Consider the following 11,690-nt stretch of genomic DNA (forward strand, 5'->3'; position numbering starts at 1 on the left):
AAACACGGGGTTATAGTAAACACTGAGATTTTTAAATTAGATAATAGACTTTAGAATACGAGTTATAATGAATTTATAGATACAATAGGGATCGTTATCCACTGAGGAAATACTCCGCTTAAGTCAATACATGAGACAGGTGGTATGGCCCTAAAAATCAGTGATTTGTGCTAGGGGAAAGTGCCCATGCTTGATACCATTGGAAGCTTCGTAATGACTAAATTTTCTATGTTTCGTAATATATATGTGACTCATCGCAACCATATTTTAAAAACTATGGGAAAGTGGCCAGTTTTTAAAATATATTGTGGAGTCATGTTTATTGAGAAACATAGAAAAAATTTAGTCATTACGAAGCTTCCAATGGTATCAAGCATGGGCACTTTCCCCTACTCCATGTTTTAAACAACCTCAGTTTCTCCTATTTAGTGTTTGATAAATATTAATTGTTAACTTTAGCATTAATAATTAAAATCAATCAGTTACAATGCTACTCTCCTCCATAAATTAAGCGAGCGAGTTTATTATACTTTTTCTATGATTTAAAAGTTGCTTTTCTTAGAATGTTTGAGAGCTTTACAATTTTTTCTCTTCAAATTAAAATTTACTGTTAATTTCCAAAGCTTCTATTCTAACCTTCCAATTTTCCATTGTTACAATAATATTTTAATAATAGTTTAAGAGGTAACAGTATAATATTTACCTCCTTCCACTCACTTTTAATCAAATAGTTTGCCAATATCGTGTTATTGAACTCGCAAAATGTGTGAATGAATGAAAAGAATAAAGTTAATTGACGGTTTTTTTTGCATTGGAAATTTCCAGTTCTTTGATCGTAATTTGTCTGCATTTAGGCGCTTTTGATCATTTCCAGTGGCACAATTTTTAAAAGAAAAACGTGGTATCTCTCAGACAATGCGTAGACGCAATAAAGCAATAATCTATCACAAGTTCATTGAGATATGATACGAAAGTGATAAACATCGCTTGTAAAGGTGGTGTGTCTTATCCGTCTTATCGCAAGTCATTGAGAGCATAATTATGTTGATGTTCTGCAAACACCTGAAAATATTCCACTGCAAAACATCGCAATTTTATTAATATAATGGTTCCTCTTTTGAGGTCAGATGCTGTTGTAGTTTTCCACTAAATTAAAATTGTTTTTGGGCGATGGATAGGTTAATCGGGCTAATCAGTTTGGAAACCCACGAATTACTCACCAATAGTATAGCAATATCATGAAAATGCTGATGTATTGACGAAAAAATACCATACATTTAATACGTTTTTATTACATTGTATCATAGATAAGAATTTTTTAGCACAATCTTATAATTGTGCTGCTCTGAGAGCCACTCAATTAGTTCATTGCGATCTGTGTTGGAGGAAACATGTGCTTTTTAGTTCCGCATTATCGCGATTTTTGATAATTTCCCTCATTTAGTGCTTAGTAAAGAATTCTACATAAATATTTGATGAAGTTCTATGTACTTAACTGTGATTTTCATTAAGTTTTGCGAAAGTGTTGGTGAAAGGGGTTGTAAATCAATTCACTGGAGATCGATAAAGTGGGATTATTCAATCTTTTTGATAAGATATTGCACTGAAGGTTGATTGGAGAGCTTAAAACCAAAGAAGGTGTTAGTTAAATCAATGGTGAATATTCTAAAGAGAATTTATTAAATTTATTAGAAAATTACACCCCGATGAGGCCTCTTAGGATTGCACTTCAGTAAAGTTTAAACACGATTTCAAGAAGAAGAACAAATTGTGAAAGCCATTAGGAATAATGGATCTTTACCATTCTCACGTTAAAAGCATTTAATGATCGCAAAGTGGAAAAATATAATTTTCTAAGAACAGTCTTTCCAATTATCTCACGTTGTGACTCAAAATCATTAAGAATATTGAACAGATTATTTTTTTCCTCGGGAAATAGGGATAATTCTTGAGAAACGTGCTTGCTTGTATTTCCGCTATCTGTGAGAGACATTCTCAATTTTATGACATTTAATTGTGTTATTGAATTTTTTTCTCCATTGGAATTGCCATAAACAGATGAAGTGTCTTATTGCTGAATCATAAATCATTTTTGGGCAATTTTATCTCATTTTTTGAGAATGCCAATAGGCTTAAAATGCGTCACTTGCTTGTCAATTGTCCCCCAAATCTACTCGCGAGACTCCAGATGAATGATCTACACGTTCAAAAACGTGATTATTAACCCTTTAGGAACGATAAGGAATTTTTGAGTTAATTATTGAAAAGGGGTAGCAAGGCATTAGAGAGAAGTTTGGTGTTACAGGTTACTTTTCTATCTTTCTGTTAACGGGTTCTGAATCGATTTGATACAATTTGATTCGATTTATGAAAAACCTAAAACATTGCTCTAAATTTTGAACTATTTCAGCTGAATTTCAATAAAAATTAATAAGTTCGTAACCGGATTTGTTCGTAGGGGTAGATTAAGTATGGTCAGTGTGTGAACCATGACTGACTGATCAGCTGATAGGCATCAGTCTTCATGATCGCGATTATGTGATCGATCTGTGTCGATAAGTCTCCATGATCGGCAGATCGCACCGATTAGCCTTTATGATCTGTTGATCACGCCGATCAGTGTTCATCATTAACTTATCAACAGTCTTAGTGAACCAAGATCCAACCTGATTGAGAAGCATCTCTATCAGTATACAATAATAATTACGCATATGTGTGGCATCCGAGTGGAAATAATAAGCTAGTTGGTGAGGGTGAACTGAACTGAACGTTTATTCAATCGTTGGTTTATATACATTTTGTGGTCCTTAAGATAGGACCGCTACTTCATAGTCTTACTAGACTTTGCCATCCTATTGTAGCCCATATCCAACAGTTGGTACATTGGACTTACTTTATCATACATTACGATATGTAAAATAAGATTGTTGTCTACGTCGGAGCTCGATCACGTTAGCTCGATTATGTGATTTTCTTCAAAGGAAAACTATTGTAGGAATAGGGCCTTTTCCCATTGGAAAATGCAGGGGAATGACATTTCCTATGTTTCCCATATGTTTCTAGCGAGCCGAAATAACTTTTGAGTTTATTAGCTGTGTTCTGTCATTGTAGAATGAATTAGCAATAAATACTAATACAAGATAAAAGCCAATTTAATAACGAAGAGGCAGCCGAAAACCCTAAATTGGCAACCTACGTAGTTTTGGAGATATCTCGTGAAATGTGTACGGAAACAGGGAAAAAATACACTAAAACCGGTCTCATTTTTCAGAGCTAATGTGACCCCCTGGGAAAATGGGTATGGCAAATCTAAGTATAAGTTGTGTGTTTCCTTTAAGGATAAAGTAATCAAGTGCACTAACCGGTGATCGGCGCCGATCAGTCTCCGTAATCGGCGGCTTGGCAGTCATAGTGAATCGTTAGTAGCACAAATGTTTATCCTCTGTGCGTAACCGTTGAAGAAAGTATAAACTTGTCAGTATAAACTTGTCAACCTAAATAACAAACATCTCTATCAATGTACAATAATAAATCATACATACGTAAAGGAAGATGTAGCTCGACCATTGGAGCTCGGTTATATGATTGATCAATTTTTTTCAATGGAAAACCTGAATTACTATGAGTTTTTTCTAAGGATAAAATAAAGTTATCAAGATCGGTTAATTGGCGCCGATCAGTCTCCGTGATCGGTACCTCGGGACCTAGAGCTAACCGCACTGAGGGAAATGGATCTAGGAGCCGGGGTTAGAAAGAGGTGTTGAATATGCACCATGGCAATCGGGGTTTAGATTCGCACCAAAAAAGGAAGGAAAAAGTGAAATTCACACCAATTTTGCTTTGAAAAAATTAACTCTGCCGAGTGTTAATTCTCCACTGTTCATAGAATACGTGAAAAGGCACATAAAAATTAGTTTTCGTCATCCAGGACAGAGACAAATATATCTCTTATCAATTTAATGTACTTTTGTTTTATTATAGTGAGCAAAAAGCATGGAAAATGCATTATTTATGAAAATAATTCATTATAGAAGATTTAAACCACGTCGAGTGTTAAATTTACACCACTAGCAACAAAAGAAAGAAAATGCGAGATAAGTGTGAAACTCACACTTAAATAGTGTTTTCTGAACACCTTTTCGGTGTTGCAGAACAAAAAGACGCCTTCAATTTTTCGCATTTTTCATTTGTTTCAGTCTTTTAAGTGCACCCGAAGAAGTGCCGCGTATTCGTGTGAGTTTTTATTTTTATTTTCATGTGAATTTGTGGAATAAGGATATGTTTAAGCGTAAAATATCGGTAAGTGTGGAGATTTCATTCAAATATCGTGGAAAATGTGACATATTTCCCAGGGATATCAAAAAATTATCTGGTTTTCAGTAAAATTTTTATAAACAAATGCTGTGCCATTGGATTTTTTTTAAATTTATTAATGTGTTAACTTTTCTCGCAATTATTGCTTATTCTTCCCGAGGATAAAATTATCTAAGCCCGAGGATAAAATTATCAAACAAAATAGCGTTTCCAGTGACTGGACAATCAAAAAAAAACTCCAATTGCAAGATTTTAGTAGAAGCAGCACAGCATCTGAATGTTAAGCGACGTTTTTGATTTTTTGTTGATTACGCATTTTTTATTTTATGACTTTATTAACAGTTTCGCCGAAAAACTCTATTTTGAGATAATTTTTCATAACGAAAACCGGTGTTACTGCAACTACAAATGATGCAGAGAACAAGAGTAGCTTTGCAGCGATCAACGGAGATTTATTTGGACTTCTACGACAGGAACCCGACTCAGTATAACTGAGAAAATCCTTGGAGGTAAGTGATTTTTTTAAATTAAAATTTTATTTTTTATTGTATGTCTATATCTCTTTTTAGGTTGTTGTTTAAGTACCACAGATTTGTCGATAACACATCATTTTCACTCTAAGAGAGTTAAACGATGAAATTAACTTCCGGAGACGGCTGCGTATTTGGTAATCACACATATCTAGACTTCAAGGAATCTATATTAATCTGGTTTTCCCTTCTGAATACTCACAATTGCAACAGGTAAAACTTTAATTTTTAAATTATAGGTTTCAGTAGCCGTACTCACTATGGCGCTGTTATCTTGTAATATCGTTATCTCGTTATCTCGTTATGTTCTCGTAATGTATTTTATAAATGAAAAATTATAACAAGATAACAGATTACGGAGATTACGAGATAACAACGCCATAGTGAGTACGGCTAGTATTTCTTCCTGTTAAATCCTTATTTCATTTTTCAACTGCGTGATAAGAAGTAAAAATCTTATTATTACTTTGTCATTAATATTCTGATTTTATTAAATTAAAATTTGAACACATTTACTTTTAATTTCTCTTACACTTTGAAAATATTTTCAATTAGTTTCCTTTTTAATAAATATAACAATTCGTGTTGGGAAAAGTGACCTGCCTTTGAATGCGGCAGCTTTTGAATACTTCAATTTTTCTGTTATTTCCCAAAGCTAAAATTCCATTTTGTTAATCGAAGTTAATAGAAAATAGTTAATATATTATTAACTATAGTTCACAAAATAGAATTTTTGCTTTGAGAAATAAGACAAAAATTAAAGCATTCAAAGGCTGCCGCATTCAAAAGCAGACCACTTTCCTCTATTATTTTCTTAAAAGTATTTTTTTTAATTTTCTCTAGATTTAATAAACTTTGGATGTCTTCATGATCTGTAACAAGATTTTGGAACTCACGCTCTTAAGTGCGTAAAAGGCACAAAACAAAGGGAATTCTTCTAAACTCACAGGAAGCCGCTGACTACTACTGGAAACTAAGTAAACCAGAAGGAGTTTTTTCTTAATAACATATTAAGTGTAAAAACTTTGTGGACTTCGTTAAAAATAAAAGCAAAATATTTTTATAAAAGCTATAATTTTTTATTGGTATGGGTGTAATATATACACTTAAAGGGGGTACAAATATTTACTCTGTGGATGGTGCTACTATAAACCTCATTAAGGTTTATCTATTTTAAATACCATTGGTGTGATAATAAACCTCGAAGGGGTTTCAAATTCATTTTATGGCGTCGGTGTAAAATCCACACTCGATGGGGTTTGATTTTTCTATTCAATATTTTTAACCCCTGCCTATTACCAAATTTACTACCGGAGAGGTTTGGTTGATTCGGGGTTAGAATTCGGTGTGAAAAATAACCCCCGATTTGTGCATATTTCACACCCGTATTTCTCTCAGTGCGTGAGTGATATACTTGTTTGCATCCTGATCGTAACCATTCAGGAAAGGTGTAGATGTAGACTCATTAGGGGCTCTAAGAACCTTTCAACGGATTCAAGACTACATAAATCGGTCGAGGAATACCCTCATACATTTTAGTGTTACCCTATTTCTTAAAATCAATAATTATATTACATATATCAACTCTCTCTTCGAGGGCGAGCAATAAAAATTTGTCATGAATCATGCTCCAATCGTTTTTAAAAGGTTAAGTGTTCGTAATCTATTTCCCACAAAGATAATAAAACCAATAAGCTTAGTTGTTTGTAATCGTGTAACAAAAGATCATCAAGTACATTATGTTAAAATTAACCCTGTGATTATTTTTCTCAATGGTTATAGTGCTATCTTTGTTCGGGAAATCTTGTGATCTTCAAGTGAAGACTTCTAATCAAAATAAACATTCCCATGTGACTTCAAAGAGCCACAACAGAGACAGAAAATGGTCGTGAAAGCGTCTGAAATGCCAGAGGCGGAGAAGTCTGGCGAGGAGATTACCAAAAATGATCAGAAGAAGAAAAAAAGGAAGAACAGGTCACAGCTAGGACCCAACTTTGTTCCACCTGACGGTGGTTGGGGATGGATTGTGGCGATAGCAGCTGGATTTTCAAATGTAAGATTTCCGTATGGTCTCTGAAATACAGAGAAGTTCGCATGTGGAGAACACTGTGTGACCTCTTGAACTTGTACTATCGCGAAATTTTTGCGTGTCCAAAGATCATTTTAGAAGCGAGAGTTTCATTACATTCTAATCTCTATATCTTTCAGCTCTGCGCTCTTCCTGTTCTTCAGCAGTTTGGTCTTCTTTTCCGTGAACGCCTGCAATCACTGGAGATCTCCAGCTCTCAGATCACCACTATTATCAATTTAAATCAATGCCTAACGTCATGTATAGGTAAAATACCTTCTCCTTAGTTTTACCTCTAAAAGAAATTTCCTTTCATGCAAATTTCGATCGAGACGTTATTTTAAAGATCATTAAGTGAAGTGCCTTTTCTGTCGTCATCAGGTCTGGCCAACGGGCCTCTCTTCAGGAGATTTACCTATCGTCAAATGGCCTTTGGGGCTGCTCTTGTGATCGTTACCGGTCTAATTCTGACGTCAATTGCAAATTCCTTTATCACCTATGTCATCACATTTTCAGTTCTCTACGGTAAGTGATCTTGAAGATTACAATTTTCTGGATATAATTGAAATGAATGCACAAGTGACCTTACAAAGTAACCATATTTGTAGATAAGATTTGATGAGAAAGAATGAAATTGGTTTATTGAAAGATAAGACATAATGTCTCGTTAAAAATTGATGAGAAAACTATTTCTAAGGGGTAACTCATTTCGAAACTACGCGGGAAACTAGACGATTTCACGGAAAACCCCGGAACTTACGGGGAACATCAAGACCCATAAATTTCTTAAGGAACCCGGGGAACTTATACATTGTTCATGAAACACAGGGACCCACAATTTTCAGGGGAATCGGGAAATCCGTACAATTACCCAGAGAACTCTCATTATTTCTGGGAATCCGGTGTCCTAATACAATTTTTTAAAGAAATTTGGGGAACCTATATATTTTTCAGGGAACTCAGTGAATCCATACATTGGTTCAGGTAACTCAGCGAACCGATACATTTTTAGGGAATGCGGAAACATACACTTTTCAGAGAACCCGGGTATACATTTTTTCAGGGTACCTGGGGAACCTAGATAATTTTCAGAGAACCTGGAGAAACCATACATTTTTCCGATAATTTTTTTTCCTGGAATTCCTATATTCCTAAAATAAATCTAATACCCCCCTCCCTACGGCAGTTAATCTATCAATCCAAGCGCCTGGAAAGTTGGCCTTTTTATATGGAGCTATTTGAAGCCAATTTCTTAAATTAATCTCGGACTCAGCTCTCAGTGTTCAGAGAAAAAAATGTATTTAAACAAAAATTTAGTATATTTATCCCTCCATACGGTAAGGTATCTTATATTATGAAAAAAACTTCTCACTTTTTAAATATTTAGCATAACGGTCGCGAGTGCAAAAAAATCCCATATAAATTTAAATCGAAGTATGAGGAAGTGACTTCAAATTTCAGGCAACTTGCCAGGGTGTTGCTATCAATCAATAGATTCTTCAACCATATAATTTTACTATTCAGTTCCGATCTTAACATTTTGAGTCTCCAGTTAATGATGCTATCATAGTAAAGATCAATCAAAACGATGCATAAGGTAAAGTACCCTGTAGTCGGCCGGTTTCTCAACTCGGCCAGTGCGACTATTTATTCAATTTACTTAGATTTGTTATAATATGGTCTTACCTATTTAACATTATAAGGTGTATTATATTATATATAACGTAAATCAGTGAAAATTTCATAGAAATTGACTATAAAACGTTAAAAAGTGGTTAAATAATTCAACTGGCCGAGTTGAGAAACCGGCCGACTAGAGGGTACTTTACCTTATAGTAGCTTTATTTGTAAGCATTAGTATTGAATATCTGAGTTATTGAAGTAAGCGTAGGTTCCTTCCTAGTTGCGCTCCTACTACAAAGATCATTCAACCTTATACCTTTACCTTTAACAAAAAATAGACCCTATAGAGCTGAACACGCTAAGTCAAAGTTAATTTAAAATTATTGTTATCTTTATTAAATGTATTTTTACTTTTAGGACTTGGCACTGGGGTCTCGATGTCCTCGAATGCCTTGGCCCTTAACACGTACTTTAGAGAGAAACGCCGTATGGCTACAAGTTTCTCCTGGACAGTAACTGCCCTGGGGCCTATAGTCCTGCCCCATCTCATTACCTACACTCTCCAGGAGTACGGTGTACAAGGTTCCGTATTGATATTTGCTGGCATTGCGTGTCACACATTTGCAACTGCATCCATTTTTCAGCCTGCCCAGTGGCACAGTCGAAAGCCCAAGGGCGGCCAGGAAAATCTACTTAAGGAGACTCAGAAAGAGCCCAACGAGGAGTGTGAGTACTGTAAAAATCGTCAGAAGAAGATCAGCACAGGTTTTCCCTACATTTACAATTCGGACGATCCCAATGTTACGGGTTATGAGATCCTGGATCCAGGAACTCCTATGTTAGCCCTATCTAATGATGGTTGGTATTCAGGATCGGGCATGAGATCGGCTTATGGATCAAAATGGTCTCTAACTTCCCAGAAAACCGGAAAACTCGATGTTGAGTCCAAGAAGACCTCTGCAAAGACTTCAACGCAGAACTTAGTGCTATCTAGTAGATCATCTTATGTAAATCTTGGTCAACTCAATGAGGGTCCTCCTGGAAGACGAGATCGCAGACCTACGAAACCTAGGATTGAAGAAGTTGAAGTTGAGGACTGTCCAAGTTGGAAGGCTCCACAGGATCTCTCTGAACTGGAGAAATCCACCCTACCAACGACTCCACGGAATTACCTTCAGCTTCCATCTTACGAAGAAGCCAAATACATCCGCGATAATTATAGTCTACGATCCTTGAAGTATCCAGATGGTGATCGTCGACGGAAGTCAAACACATTCAGTGTTGAAAAAGAGGTCCTAAGGGAAGCTTCGAGACGCCTTGAAATGTATTTGAATGATGGCAGGAGGAAAAGCGGAGCTCCAGAAAAATGTACATGTGAAAAGGGTATCAAGACACCCAATAACAGTCTTCATGATGAACCTATGAGCAGCAAGGAAGAGGAAGATGAAGATATTGATGAGAAGAAGTTTACTCTCCTCCAGAAAATCGTCATCTTCTTTGATTTGGATCTCCTCAAGGACTTTACCTACGTCAACCTGATGGTGGGAATTACTGTGGCTAATTTTGCAGAGATCAACTTCAGCATCTTGACTCCCTTCATTTTGGGAGACTTTGGATATTCGAAAAAGGAAACTGCCTTGCTCATGTCTCTCTTGGCTGGGATGGATATTGGGGTGAGGTTCATTATTCCTTTCGTTGCAGGAAGGATTGGTTGGGAGAACAAAACATTTTTCCTGTTTGGAGTCATGGGAATGGCTTTAGGGAGAGTTGGTAAGTTGAGAGTAAAGACATTTTTTTTAATGTTTATAAACTTGTTTACTTTCTGTTGTCCTCAGTTTTGGCACATTTCCAAACCTTCTGGGTTGTTGTAGCGGTTTTCTGTTGCATTGGCCTGGGAAAGGGATTGAGGACAGTCTTCATGGCGCTCGTTATACCCAGCTATATCCCTCTTGATCGCCTTCCAGCAGCAACAGGCCTTCAACTTCTCTTCGCAGGAATTTTCTACTTCGTTGTAGGACCTCTAGTTGGTGAGTTATCTAATAAACATTTCCTGTTATCTTCCACATCGTAATCAATCTTTGATCCTCAGGATTAATTCGTGATGCCACTGACTTCCCTACAACCCTCCACTGCCTCAACGTGGCCACATATCTTACAGCAGTTTCTTGGGGCTTCGAGAAGTTCCTTCAGTGGCGAAAAGAGAAACTCAAAAATCGAGAAATCGAGAGTGATAATTGATTTGTGATCACTTGATAGACTTTTATGTGGGTGACAAAGCTCTGTGAGTTGATTTTATATTGATGTATTTGTTATTGATTGTTTAATAAAGTTTGTGATGGACACTTGCTTTCTATTTCATGAGGGTTGTTGGATTTGAATTTGATTTGAGTAATTGTGATTTGACGCAAGAAATCGAGATTTTAAAAAGTTTTAAATAAAAATTTTAAAGAGCTAAACGAAAGAATAGCAAGACTCGAGAGTTTCCAAAGCAGCGAAATATAGTCATATTAGCGTTATTTTTTCGTCTAGTTACGGTAATAGTTTAGTACACTCGAAAGGTGTAATTTTGAAGAGAGAATATTTTCAATGTTATTAAGAGGTAAGCGCGACTGTAAATTTACTATTTAGTAAGTGCACTAACGTCAGTAGCACGTAAAATTAATATCATTCTTATATTTTTCATATGCTACAATTTCTACAGACTAATATATTTATTTGCTATTTTCGTTCACTTTTAGTTTTCTAAGGTAGGGGGAAGTGCTCATAATTTGGGACAGCTTGTAATTCTGGACACTTTATGGGTAAAGTTGGACACTACTAATAAATTGATTAAAATTTAATAACACGGATTGTGACCTGGATCAGAATTTATTCCTTCTTTAGGTCTACAAATTTAATATCAAAACAATATGAACATTAAAATTACTTGGAATTACATAAGAACATGAAGAAGGGGACAAACATCCCCGAAACGTAGTGTGAAGCTATAGAAGGAATAAATTCTGATCCAGGTCATAATCCGTGTTATTAAATTTCCATCAAATATAACTGACCGAACACTTTCCAAAATTGATTAAAATTATGGAATTTTCTTTAAATATTTAATGAATAGTGTGTTCTAATTAAATATATATATATTTTCTTTAGAAGGACCA

The 11,690-nt window shown here is 35.5% G+C and overlaps 1 protein-coding gene across 1 annotated transcript; it reads left to right on the forward strand.

The window, feature by feature from the left end:
• Positions 1-1,362: 1,362 nt before the first annotated feature.
• LOC129808220 (uncharacterized) lies at positions 1,363-10,877 on the forward strand. The gene is made up of 7 exons (XM_055858028.1): positions 1,363-1,656; positions 6,627-6,897; positions 7,053-7,179; positions 7,294-7,437; positions 8,953-10,305; positions 10,371-10,562; positions 10,625-10,877. Exons 2-7 carry the CDS (start codon positions 6,727-6,729, stop codon positions 10,771-10,773), a joined length of 2,136 nt encoding a protein of 711 aa, XP_055714003.1. The 5' UTR covers positions 1,363-1,656; positions 6,627-6,726; the 3' UTR covers positions 10,774-10,877.
• The last annotated feature ends 813 nt before the right edge of the window (positions 10,878-11,690 follow it).

Source organism: Phlebotomus papatasi, chromosome 3, assembly GCF_024763615.1.
Source record: "Phlebotomus papatasi isolate M1 chromosome 3, Ppap_2.1, whole genome shotgun sequence".
In the NCBI taxonomy this organism is placed as follows: Eukaryota; Metazoa; Arthropoda; class Insecta; order Diptera; family Psychodidae; genus Phlebotomus; species Phlebotomus papatasi.

Bases quoted from the DNA above. Each gene is read 5' to 3' on its own strand.
- LOC129808220 (XM_055858028.1), top strand. From the start codon at position 6,727: ATGGTCGTGAAAGCGTCTGAAATGCCAGAGGCGGAGAAGTCTGGCGAG. The intron at 7,180-7,293 runs GTAAAATACCTT...TGTCGTCATCAG, and splicing joins ATGCCTAACGTCATGTATAG to GTCTGGCCAACGGGCCTCTC. The intron at 7,438-8,952 runs GTAAGTGATCTT...TTTTACTTTTAG, and splicing joins CACATTTTCAGTTCTCTACG to GACTTGGCACTGGGGTCTCG.